Source organism: Cinclus cinclus, chromosome 4, assembly GCF_963662255.1.
Source record: "Cinclus cinclus chromosome 4, bCinCin1.1, whole genome shotgun sequence".
Classification (NCBI taxonomy): Eukaryota; Metazoa; Chordata; class Aves; order Passeriformes; family Cinclidae; genus Cinclus; species Cinclus cinclus.
Genome location: NC_085049.1, coordinates 39,454,026 through 39,466,986, shown reverse-complemented (window position 1 = coordinate 39,466,986; position 12,961 = coordinate 39,454,026). Strand labels below are relative to the sequence as shown.

The following is a 12,961-nucleotide window of genomic DNA, read 5'->3' as shown; positions in this document are numbered from 1 at the left end:
GAGATGTAACTTCTTAGCAATATCACTACAAAACTTGCAATGATTCCTGCTGTGTGGACATAAAGACAGACAGAAAACACTGTTTTGTCTTCCAACAATTAGACTCTGTATTTGATAATCTTCAATGATATCCCAGACAGAAGACACTGATTACCTAGACAGAAGGCAAGGCAGATAAAAGTGGATTTAGGGGAGAAAGTAACTATCTCATCTTCCCCTGATACTAGAGACAGGTACAACACACTGAATAGACACAGTCCTACTGGTAAAATGAAAAAGCAGAAGAGCAGAGGGGGAAATCCAACACATCAGGAAGCAAAATAACATGAGAGAAGCACAAAGAAAAAACAGATATTTAAAGACAATCTGTGTCTGCCTAATAGGAAATATTAGGCTGTAAGAGTTTCAAAAGCAATTATAAATATGACTGCAACAAGTTTAGGGATATTCACCTGCATACCAAGAGGCTTTCTTCCAATCTTTCTCAACCCATTCACAATAATTTTGACTTAAAATAGCATGTGTAAACTGAATATAATCAGTAACAGCAGCAGCATTCCAATGACAATTTACAATCCCACTAGTTCTACTTCCTTACTACATCATTCTAATATGCCACTGGGACAAGAGAAAGGGAAGCAATTATTGGGGGTTATATTAATAGAATTACTAACATATCAGCACTTATCTTTGCCTGACCATCTGTCCATCAGCGCTGCCAGTGCCATGAAAAGCATATTCTACCAGGCTCTAATGTAGCTGCTCTGTCGGCAATGTCACTGCAAATAACTGCATGGATCACCAATGCTCCCCAGGCTTTCCATACTGATGACATAACCAATCAAAACCACAATGCTCTCAAAAATTACTACTGAAAGTCCTAACCAACCCATAGCACTTCACCCAGGGCAAATCACTGGATCAAGCTGTCCCCACTGGTTGTGTGGCTTTCCACATCTTTTTGTTTATTTCTGACTATATTTGTTCCCTTGAAGTCACAGATACCCCAGATAAAGAATTTATAGACTATCCTTGAAAATTCTAATGGATGGGAAAAAGCCTACTTCAGGAGTATGAGTGAGAATAAAGAACCATGAAGAGTAGACTCGAGATGCTTAAATACTAGTAAGGACTTAAAATATTACTGCATACCCTATCGTTAAACTAATCACACAGATTTGTTCTGAAAGATGTATTCTAGTACTTATTAGGAAATCAGCTGAATGACACACTCAGGTCTTATTTATCCCTCTAAAAGCAATAAGGATACTGATCCTGCACCAACGTACCACACACACCAATGAAAGTGCTTACTTACAACGGGATTTATACAGGCCCCAAACATTCAGTACGAATCAGTGTTTTAAATTACTCTCAGATGTATGTACAAAGAGGGTGATCCTTCCCTTCAAAACAAATGCACAAATTAAACTGAGAACCAAAGTCTTCTCTCCCATAGGGGTTTCAAAGAGGATTAAATGATAAGGCTTACAAGCCACCTCGGGTGCTAACCCAGCAGCCGCCTGCCCAGAGGAGGCCGTCCTTCCCACCGCTCCTGTCCCGCCACAAAATTCACCCCAACCCGCGGGCAGTCCGGCTGCACAGGGCCCGAGGGTGCCGCTTCGCAGGACGGACGCTCCGCGACCCCCGAGCACGTGCTAGCAGAGGGGGCAGGAAGGCGGCCCCGGGGCGCCCCAGCAAGGAGCCGAGCGCGCCCCGCCGCCCGCAGCCGCGGGTCGGAGGATCGGGATCGGCTTCGGCTCCGGCCCCGCTGGTTCCGCGGAGGAAGGCGACCAGCCCCGGCTCGGCTCGGTCCCGGTCCCGGGCTCGGGCTCGGGCTCGGGCTCGGTCCCGCCGCTCACAGCTGCCCGCCGCCTCTCACTCCCCCGGCACGGCAGCCGCGCACCGCCCCGCACTCCGCCCAACACTTCCGGCGCGCTCGGGCCGTCGGCGGAAACTCCCGCCCTCCGTGGCGGAGCCGCCGCCCATTGGCCGCAGCCGCGCGAGGAGCTGGGCGTCGGCGGAAGCGCGACGGGCCGGGGCGGCGGCGAGAGGGGCGGGGGCCGTGTGGGAGCCGTGTGGGAGCCGTGTGGGAGTCGTGTGTGCCGGGCCGTGCCGGGCCGTGCCCGGCTGCGTCTCTCCGGGCCGCGTCGCACGATGGGCTCCCGCGCGGGCTGAGCCCCGCCGTGACGGGTACGCCGGGGCGGGGACACCGCGCGTGTCGCGGGCGCTCGGTCGCAGCTCGCTCGCTTCGGGCCTTTGCGGAATAGGAGGGGACGAAATAAGCGGCTAGTCGGGGCTACGTTGTGGTAAAGGAACCGCAGGGTGATGTTATGGCCAAAAGCGTTGATGCCGCCTGTGGAAGTTCCTGAGAACTCTGTGGTTGTGTTGTTTTAATGTCGCTTTGCTCGCCCTGAGCTCGTGATTTAAGGAGGAAGGGCCGTCAAGAAGTGAGCTACCTAGACCTGCCCCTGCTGGGTGAGACCTGATGCGATTGAACCAAGCAGCTCTTGTCCCATCTTGGCTTTGCTGAGAATCCCTTTAAAAAGACACTGTTGAAAAAACTTTTATGGGTTTTCCCTTTGGAGCGTGCGGGGGTAGCATAGAAATGATGAACTTCTGAGGATCCTGAGTCTCTCCAAGTGGAGGTGAAAGAAGGTAGCCCAGGCCCTGGCCTTCAGAGCACTAGTTACTGACGGTGGGCAAAAGAGTTGAAGGTGGTGGCAAGCATCAGCAGTTTATTATTCCACAGTACTACTTTTTATATTTTTTCTCTATGTCATACATGCAACACACGCTTCTTTTTGCGTTATAATTGCCTAACAAACTATGGGCACGTGCCTTCTACCTTTCTGTAATAGGTCATAAATCTCTTTCTTCTTGTAAATGTCAACACACATCTGCATTCCAAGCTGCTTCTCCCTCAAAGTTGTTTATTTGTCTTGTTCAAGGACACAGCTGTAACTCTTCAAGGCCGGGACTGCCTGCAGCCCCATCCTTATTCTCATACACCTTACTTCTGTAGGTATTGTACATTTTTTGTCAAGTAAAGCACTTACTGCTGTATCGTCTTCGTTCACAATAAGGTCTCAGTGAATGCTGAGTAGTGCTGGGAATGAAAATGGAATAATATCATTATATCTGCCTGGGACAAAATTCTACTGATTTTGGCCAAGGTTGATGGGAATGCCTATATGTAATCTGGAAAAGGAACATATATGAATTATATGTGTTTGATAAATAGTTCTGGCTGATGGTCTGGCTGCCCAGTCTTACTGTCCCTAAGCTTTTGTAGTTAGATCAATACACAAAAGTGGTTTGATTCAAACCACAGATCCTTTTTATATTTGATCCTGTTTAATATTTGCTTGGTACTGTTTAGGTTACTATGAGATAAAACAGATTGTTCTCTTACAGCTTGTTCCATGCCCTTTGTGCAGGGCAGAATTGTAGTGACTGGTTGATACCCTTGTCAGAAACCAAGGTGAGCATGAGTTTGGTTCCATCCTTTACCACAGACTCTTGACTGTAAGATTGAGCTAAACTCCTGCCACAGCTAATGGTGTGTTGATATGGGTCTAAATGCTGTTGTCACTATTAAATCAGGATCAAGATTGTGTTTTAAGGATCAAGATAGAAAAACTCAAATTAATTGTCCTCAATGGGAGTGTCTTGAGAAACTTGCTCACAAATCATTTGTATATACTCCAGTTTATTGAATCATATATCTGACCTTGCTGCACTGCACTTAAAAACAAACATGCAAGTTTGTGCTTTTAAGTTGAAATACCAAAGTTAAGTCATGAAAGTATCAGTAAATTTAGCCTCCACTTGATGATTCAGAGGCATCTGAACTGTTTTGGTGGTGTCCTCATGCGTTCTGGGATAGAGTAGAAAAACCAATTACTGAAATTAATCATTGTCTTTTTGTGATATCCCCAGTGCTAATGACAGAGGTTGCATTAAGCATATTGGATTGAAGCAAAACATATTCATATACCTGATCTATTTTTCAGGAGACTTAGTCATTGCTGACAGCTGGCTCTTGTAAAAAAATGGCTTCTTTTAGTTCAAGTTGTTAGAAAAGACAAAAAAGCTTGAATTCAGGAAGTCATTTTAATGAGACATAACTCTATTGTCAAATTTAATATGTAAAAGTGATAAATGAAGAAGGCATTACTATTACAGAGAGACCACTACATTAACAGGAATTGTGTTCAGTTCTGTGGAGGTATTGTAAAGGCTTTTAGCCAATGCTTTAAAGTTAAGTAATGAAAGTAATACCTTGAAGATGAAGAAAGCCCCAGAAAAGGATCCAGGATAAAATAGAAATGTTTTGATTTGTTGAAAAACTCCAGCAGGATATGGCCTTGAAGCCAGGCTGTACCTGATTTTGAGGTAAGTCTCCTGCAGCAAGAAGAAAGCTTAGATGTGTCTTTTGGTTCATTTGGAGATTTTTGTGAGGGAAAGGGGTAATTTTTTTTCTTGTCAGCTGAGCGGAGAGACTGGTAATCTTGGAGAAAGAATATTATGAAAATGTTGAACTTATCTTGGACAGTTCTATGAAGTTAGAAAATTCCCAAAGTGGCAGGACTCTGAATCTTGCAATAATGAGCCTTCAGATGACATATCTTGTCTGGAGAGTTAGCTTTAAGCTGGATCTGGCATTTTTTACTCCTCCCACTAAAAAATATCGTTATAGTATATGGTGATAACCATACAGTTGCTGTACTCCCTCTTGTATTAAAGGTGTGTCTTTTTAGTGAGTCAGACATTAAAAAGAAATACTTGCACAACAGTCCTAAACAGTACAAATGGCTGTCAATATTTGGGCAGTTGGAGCAGCAAAACTGTTAAGCTTAAATTTATCCAGGGGTGAAGGAACAACGTTCAACCTCAGCTGTCTGGCAGCCAGTGCTCTCAGGGTGCAACTCTTTCACGTTCTTCTGGAAAAAGCAGTGTGCAGCTGAAAATGGTGATTCTGTGTAGGCTGCTTTCATTAATAATTTCCTAACAATTGACCTGTTAGGCCAGTAGTAGTCTCTGCTTGATGTCTCACCTTCTCTGTGGAAGTTTGCAGGGTGACTGCTCTCTGGTCATACTCTGTTCTCCCCAGTGCCTGCCCATTGGAATGGGGGCTGCTGTTAAAAGGTGCTCCAGCTTCTCTTACCTTTTAGGCAGATGTTCACCTCCAGTGTCCACTCTCCCATCCACTGCTGCAATATATTAACTCTGGCAATATAACATAGTACAATGTTGAGATTGATCTTCCTGAATCCTATCTGCTGTTCGTCTGAATAACTGCACTTCAGGCCATCTATTCACAAGGCATGTTTCCAAGTCAGTCTGGTTAGGCTTGTCAAGCCTGATGCCAAGCAGAAAGGAATTTGGGGTAATGAACCTAGTCTGCCTAACACCAGATGCAATGTGTGGCCTTTATTGCAAATTTATTCTGTTTTCATTTGCTTAACCTTTGTGTTGCCATTTTTGCTTATGCCAGAAAACAGTCTCTGAACATGGAAAACCTCAAAATTCAATCACTTGGAAACTTCCACTCAAATGAATTGTGTTACAGTGAGGAAAGAGAAGCAAAGGACTTGCATAGTCAATGTCTACTGGGACTATCAGGCCTTTGGATAACTGAATCAGGCAATGCCAGAAAGTATCAACCAGATTAGAGTGTGATATTAGTTACTTTGTTGGCACTTGGCCAAGCAATCTGTTCCGACTTCACAAGAGTCCCCTAAGAAACTGTAACATGGCAGATGCCCATTTTAATACTTCAGGGTTTTTATCCCTTCATCTGCTTTTGTTTGCATTTTTAAAATGAGTTGGTCATGCTGAAGAAGTGGCTTGATCCTCAGTTGGGAATTGGCTGGAGGTGCCAGGGAGCAGTAATAAGGCTGTAGGAAAATGGACAAGGAGGTAGAAATTGGACTGTAGGGAATGGGTTTGCTGTACTGTTTGGTGTGGCCTTTCATAAGGGGTATGTTTTGGTCTTAAATTTTACTCACATAGCTCTTGGTCTGAGCCATGGCTACAGAATGGATCAAAGAGTGTGTTTTGCACAGCGTTTACACTGCTAAAACTTTTGGGAAATGTCCAAATGTGAAGAAGGACATTGGCTCATTCATTCTCAAGTTAGTTCAGTTACTCTTCACCTAGTATTAGATTATGTGTATGTGGTTATAACAGTATTTTTAATTGATTGTTTCCAGACACACTCAGTTTCAAGAGCGTAGAAAAGATTGGAGATTAAAATGGAAAGAGTGGATGTTTTCCTGCTTCCCACCAGAAGAAATCTGCTTAATCAGAAGGAGGGAGTGCTTCTATAGAGATGCTGCTTTATGGTCAGCTCTGGACACGTGCAGTTCTAGAGGAGTGCAGAAACTTGAGCAGTAGTTAAGAGAGGAAATGAAAGCATGCTGCTTTAGCATCGTACTACATTGACTTTAAAACATATTTCTCTCTTTCCCCACAAAAATTAAGATTGTGCTTTAGGGAAGCTTTTTTTTTTCCCCTTAACTAATTGTATTTTATTATATCTTGAATGCAGCAGAACTGATACTTGTATAAAGAATCAGATCATTCTGGTACTGGTACAAAGGTCAGAAATGTGACACATTTGCCATAATGTTTAATAAATGGACATTGATTGTCCACCCAACCTTTCTAATTGTACAGATCAGCAGAGGATTATTGTAAGTACACTAAACTGTCAGTTTTTTTCTTGACTACAAACCAACTCACATAGAACCGAAATATATTTGGATTTGGGACAGGAGGAAGGAATGGATGCCTTCTGTAGTCCATGAAGGCAAACACTAATTTTCATGTAAAATGATGAAAGGGAAATAAAAGCTATGTTCTCCTGCTACTTTATAATGGCTCACTGGGCTAGGCTTGAAATAAAATTGAAAGTTTTGAAACTGTTTTTTCAATTGATTTCTTTGTTCAATACGGTTTAACTCTTCTCTCTTTTTCCTTTCATCAGAAAAATGAGTGGTGGGTTGGCACCAAGCAAAAGCACAGTGTATGTGTCCAATTTACCCTTTGCTTTGACCAACAATGATCTATACAGGGTAAGTTCTAAGAGATGCATGGTTTAGATTGAACTTGTTGACAATAATTTTGACTGTAAAATCAAAATATAATAAACTGATATATGTTTGTCATGATAAATTCATTATTAGTGAAATGCAATTGTGTGTTGTTAAATCTTTTTGTTTTGTTTTATATTTCAGATATTTTCAAAGTATGGGAAAGTTGTCAAGTAAGTGACCTGATGTGGCCTTCTATTTTTGTACCTCTCATTTTAAATATTTTATGTCTTTCCTTCACTTGAAAGTCTTGAGCTTTTTGTAATTAAAGTATGATGTGGAACTATATTGAAGTTCTGTTCATTTTTAATAAAGTATAAATTTAATATAACAACTGGAAGTTCTTGCAGTTACATACATAATACAAGAATATTTCTGTTGGGGACAGGTTTTGCTAGCCATTTCTTAAGAGCAAGTAGAATGTTGTTAGATACCATCAGTCCTTTCTCTGATATAGTTGAAACAGTGTTCTTCTTTCTTTGAAGCAGTGTTCTGCTTTCCTTGAACACTGTGGGGCACAGCTGGGAAAGTGTGGAAGTGGGAGCTTCTTAGGTGAACTAGATGTCACAGTTCCCACAACTGCAGTGTACAGTTCTCTGTGATTTTAGAGAGGCTTGTTATTGTGACTACCTAGTATTTTACTTAAAGCTAGATGTAAGGCTGCCTTAATGGCTTTCAGTAGGATATTCATGAACAATATATCTGCCTCTGTGTTCAAATGATAGAAAAAAATACCACAGTAAGGAACTGACTGGTTTGTTTATTTTTTTTAACTTGTCAGAATAAGGAGACTCAAGTCTTCAGTTCTTAATCCTAAACCAGCAAGTATCTTCTCTAATTTCTAGTATTTGTTGCAATAATCTGTGGGAGACTAAGTTTTTGAAGTCTCAGAAGTGTGTTTCAGGTGACAAATAGCAGAAAAAGCAAATATATCCTGACTATTATGACTTCAACTGAGTTTGTTCAGTAGGAAATCAGACTCTCTATGGCTCCAAGAAATTCCTGGCTTTTTAAACATTTCTCACACTTGATTCTTTCTATTATTAACTGGTATGTTCAATATCCTGATTAGAAATCTGACAGTCATACTAGGCTTCTATTGGAATTCTTTGAAGAGTAGCTTGGCAGAAAAATTAATAGAATTGTTTTGAAGTCAATTTTATTGATGCTTGAACTTAATGCATGCAGCTGGACAATTCCAGTCCAAGAGACTTTGGTAGTAAAACTATTAAGCTAAACCTTTTTGTGCATGTATTTGGGGAAATTTGAGCTTTCTTTATTTTATAAACATTTTACCATGTAGGTAATCTGTTATTTATACAGGTTGTGTGGTAGGCCTTCTGTATTGAAGTGAGGTTTGTTTTTTTTGGTTACTTCTTAGAAGTTTTGCTTGCCCTATGCCTGAACCTTTTTCTGCCTGTGGTGGACATAGGAAGGATTATATTCCATACTTTTTCATGTGTACTTTGATTTTTATGGCATTCTGGTTCTCACTGTTGTTGTTTTGTTAGGTCTTTTTCAGGACTAAATACAACTGACATTAAGATTGAAAGAACAAGGTTGTGTGGGTTCTGGCCATACACATGCCCCAGCCCTGTCTCATAAATTTTTACATGTTTATAGATTTTTGTGACTTCTCAATGTGCTATTGAAGTTGTTGACTTCAATGTTAGACTGAAGATTTAACTTGGTATGTTTGTATTTAACACATGCATCCATGATCTTTGGATTTCAGTTAGAGATATTGGTAGAACAGTACTGCATATAGTTAGTGTTTCCCATTGTGAACCTGTTTAGCTGATTAGTCCTACACGAACATAGATTTCTCAGTTTGGAGGCAGTTCACACTGTGAATATCATCAATAATAGCAATGGTAGGATTACTCATGAATTTGCCTTTCACCTCCAGTATACATAGCTCCTTCCAGTTAGGTTGCTTGTAAATATAAAAATTATGTTCTCTGTTCTTCAAGTCACCCAAGGGAATTAAAAGTGATACTGGTCCCAGAAAGACCCCCACATGCTTTTATAAAATCATCTCCACTCTACCTCTAAGTACATGGCCAGGTTAGCTGCTCCTTTGGATTTCTGTTTAATGAGTATTTTTATTGTTAAATATACTTTAACCCTTTTGCTGTATAACAAAGGTAAGATCCCACTGAGATCTTTAAGGAAAAAATATCTCTGAAGTAATTTTAGTGTGGTTCACTAAAATCAGTAACATGGTTATATATTCCCAGAGTTACCATTATGAAAGACAAAGACACCAGAAAGAGCAAAGGAGTCGCCTTTATTTTGTTTTTGGATAAAGAATCTGCACAAAACTGTTCTCGGGCACTTAATAACAAACAGGTAAGTTGTGTAAAGTTTTTATGGCAGGAGGATTGGGCTTTCAGTCCCAAAACATTTACCTTTTCTTTCCAATTTTCTGTAGTTGTTTGGAAGAGTAATAAAAGCGAGTATTGCCATTGATAATGGAAGAGCAGCAGAATTCATTCGCAGGCGTAACTACTTTGATAAGTCTAAGTGTTACGAATGTGGGGTGAGTAAAACCAAAGATGTAGAGAAATGGACAAAAGTCATGGGTTGAGATAAGAAAAACTTAATAATTGAGAATTCTAAATAATAGTAGTAATAGTAGATGGTAATGAAAGTGACAAAGAGAAGTAAAACCCAAGAAAGATAAGTAATGCACATGAAAACAAAGAGAAAGTACAAAGAGAAGTAAAACCCAAGAAAGATAAGTAATGCACATGAAAACTATTGCAATGACAACCTCCTACTCTTTGCTTCAAAATACCTGCTTTTGCTATATCTTTGGAAGCTCATTATTTAGTTTGCAGTAAATTAAATACAGGAAACAACTGTTTTATATAGAAGTGAGTTTTAAGTTTTACTTAGTTTGTGACTTTTCCTAAACATAGTAATGTAGGACAATGATATTCAGATAGCATTTAATGTCCAATACAAACTTGATTTATAACACTTCTTGCAGCAAAAATATCGCCTCACTCCTGTGTCTTAAATTGTTAACTCTGAGGTTTCTATCTTGTCTTGAAAAGAAACCAAGTGTAGTATATTCAGTTATTGCAACAGAAAAAAAATTATACTGTGCTCGTAGCTTGTTCTCAGTTTGCAGTTAAGCATGCATATCACCCCCAATCTCTTCACTTCCATGGCAAGCCTAAGGAAGGAGTGTCTTTTGTGTGCTAATTCAGCATTCCATTTATCTTACTAATTTCTTCTGTTTTTCCCTCCACAAACTTCCCTCATGATACATTTTAACATATAGTTGTTTGTAATGGCTTCTGTTAAGCAATATTTCTTTTTCTCCAAGGAAGCAGGACACTTAAGTTATGCTTGTCCTAAAAATATGCTAGGGGAGCGGGAACCACCAAAAAAAAAAGAAAAGAAGAAGAGAAAGAAAATAGTGGAGCCAGAAGAAATGTATGTATATTGTATACATGATACTACTTTTTTTTAGGAAGCTTTTTCATACTAAACACTTAAATTAAAGATCTGTATTTTTTCTCTCTCTGCACAATTAAGTGAGGAGGAAGAAGAAAGTGAAGAGGAAGGAGAGGACCCTGCTCTAGATAGCCTCAGCCAAGCCATAGCTTTTCAGGTACAAAATCAAAGAATGGCATTTTTTTTTTTTTTTAATTCAACTCCCTTCTTTAGCTGCTTTTCAGAAGCTCTGATATACATGCATAGGTCTGTCTGCCCTATATCACTTAGCAGGCTCTGGTTTGGTAGCAGTAGATGGTAACTATATCTGGCTTCTATACATTGCAGACATGTTCAGTGGAATTATGTTTGGGTTTCTTGCTCTTTCTATTGCTGTATTTGTGTATTTTTTTTCCCCTTCAAGCTCCTTTGCTATTTGCTTGTGTCATCTCTGCTGTGATGCTCTGCTAGGTTTTTGTCCACAAATCCCTCTTGACTCTGTTAACTGAGGAGACAGAAAAACAGTCATGTATAAGTGACCAGACACATCCTCTGTCCTCACTGGAATGTCCTTGAATATTTATTACTGGGACACTTCCTTTGCCTAATACAGGCCATCGCATTTTCTAATAGACCTCTTCTCCCAAAACATACTGAATGTATATTTTTTTATGTAGCTAGATTTTCTAACATCTGTACTACTGTCTTTATTACTTCTTTATCTCTATACCCTTTTGCTTTACAAAACAAACAAGCCTGACCTGATATTCAAATTTCTTGGCTCCTTGGTCAACATTGTTGCCTATGTGCCTTTCCCCCCGAAAAAAACCCTCAAGAGTTAATAACTTTGTACTGAATATGACTGCAATGAGTGCAGGACTTTTACACGATGTAGTCCAAAAAAGTTATTCAAATATTCACAATGTTCCTCCCTTTCCCCAGAAGCTCCACAATTGGAAATAAAACCTATAAAGCCAGGAGACATTCTTGTTTCTATCACCATCCAAAGAATTTAACTGGTAAAAAGTAGAAGGCTTCTATTTAAACTATTAGTTGAGTAACCTTCAGTAATAATCCCCAAAGGCACTCATTATGTGGATGAACGACTGCAAATGACAATGGATAGAAGACTTATTAGTGGAACAAAGCTGATTCAATAATATCAGTTTAAAACATGAGGCATTATTTTGCTTTAGATCTCAGCTAAAGAGATCTGCTTAGATTTTTTGCTTTAGATCTCTATATTTTTAGAAGTTTGCCATGGGCAAAATTCCTCTTTTTGAGAATACAGGATGGTCCAGACAGCTGCTGTGTTGTAGAAGACAGCTTATATGTGAGAACTACTTGCAGAAATGTTTCCTAATGCTTCAAGCACACAGTTTACCTGGAAATAAACCCTTGTAATTCTTTAATATGCATTGAATTATTAAACAAGTTAATAGTTAGCATTATTATTTGTAGTGCACCTTATTTTTTCTTAATCCCAGCTAATAATTCTCTTTTCTTAATTATAGCAAGCCAAAATTGAGGAAGAACAACAAAGATGGACACAAACGGCAGGGGAATCTTCAATTTCAGATGATTCAAAACGTCCACGGATTAAGAAAAGTGCTTATTTCAGTGATGAGGAAGAACTTAGTGACTGAAATAGTACTGTTCTAAATGCATATATAAGAGATATATATACATATAGTGTACATTTTGTAAAGTGCTAAAAGTGATATGTAATACAGGTTTGTTTTGATGTTGAAAATCATGGGGTTTTTTTATTCTGTCCCCTGACTCTTCCATCTTTTTATATGTGTGTCTCAAATTCTTACCTTTCAAGGCAACTTTTTAAGAAAGTGATGTGATTATACACTTAAATCCTGAGAAGTATCTGTGGGAATGCATCTTGCAGTTAGTATCTAGACCCAAGTCCTAGCCATTAAGTGTTTAATGAGAAAATTTTCCAATGCTTTTTTCCTAAGAGGAGTTCCTCTTAGGATGACTGTTAACACCACTGATGCTTTATGTATTGGTCTGTTTGGAAGCAGTGCTTTAGTAGGACTTAAGTAGAACATTAAATTTGCATTAGTTCCTCTGCATAGGGTTGAATTTCAGCTTCAAACATTGTCGTTTTACTCTTCACGCAGTACTATAATAAATTATTGTCATATCAACACTGTATCTCCTGACTGCAGTTTGAGTGCCTAACAATAATTAGGGTTATCCACAGGGTTTTAAATACACTTGGATCTAACCTGCATCGCAGCCATCTGAACCTGTTGGAAAATCCAAAGGCATGATTTCCTACATGCCTAAAAAACAGCTTTCATATGTACTTGGAGCTGTCATGGTCTCTTAGCAAAGTGTGTTGCCACATTAATTTGCACATGAAGCTTTTCAGACTTCTCCTGTCCTTAGATCTCTAG

General features: G+C 39.6%; 1 protein-coding gene across 3 annotated transcripts; it reads left to right on the top strand.

Annotated features, from left to right (window-relative positions):
- Positions 1-2,065: 2,065 nt before the first annotated feature.
- Positions 2,066-12,703, top strand: ZCRB1 (zinc finger CCHC-type and RNA binding motif containing 1). Of its 3 annotated transcripts, XM_062491145.1 has the most exons (9): positions 2,090-2,193; positions 3,418-3,484; positions 6,995-7,082; positions 7,245-7,273; positions 9,341-9,452; positions 9,535-9,642; positions 10,438-10,547; positions 10,650-10,725; positions 12,062-12,703. In XM_062491145.1, exons 3-9 carry the CDS (start codon positions 6,999-7,001, stop codon positions 12,191-12,193), a joined length of 651 nt encoding a protein of 216 aa, XP_062347129.1. In that variant the 5' UTR covers positions 2,090-2,193; positions 3,418-3,484; positions 6,995-6,998; the 3' UTR covers positions 12,194-12,703. The 3 variants fall into 3 exon arrangements, with proteins under 3 accessions (XP_062347130.1, XP_062347129.1, XP_062347131.1); XM_062491146.1 differs by lacking the exon at positions 3,418-3,484 and having other exon boundaries at positions 2,066-2,193; XM_062491147.1 differs by lacking the exon at positions 9,535-9,642.
- Positions 12,704-12,961: the final 258 nt, after the last annotated feature.

Bases quoted from the DNA above. Each gene is read 5' to 3' on its own strand.
- ZCRB1 (XM_062491146.1), top strand. From the start codon at position 6,999: ATGAGTGGTGGGTTGGCACCAAGCAAAAGCACAGTGTATGTGTCCAAT. The intron at 9,453-9,534 runs GTAAGTTGTGTA...AATTTTCTGTAG, and splicing joins GGGCACTTAATAACAAACAG to TTGTTTGGAAGAGTAATAAA. The intron at 10,726-12,061 runs GTACAAAATCAA...TCTTAATTATAG, and splicing joins GCCAAGCCATAGCTTTTCAG to CAAGCCAAAATTGAGGAAGA.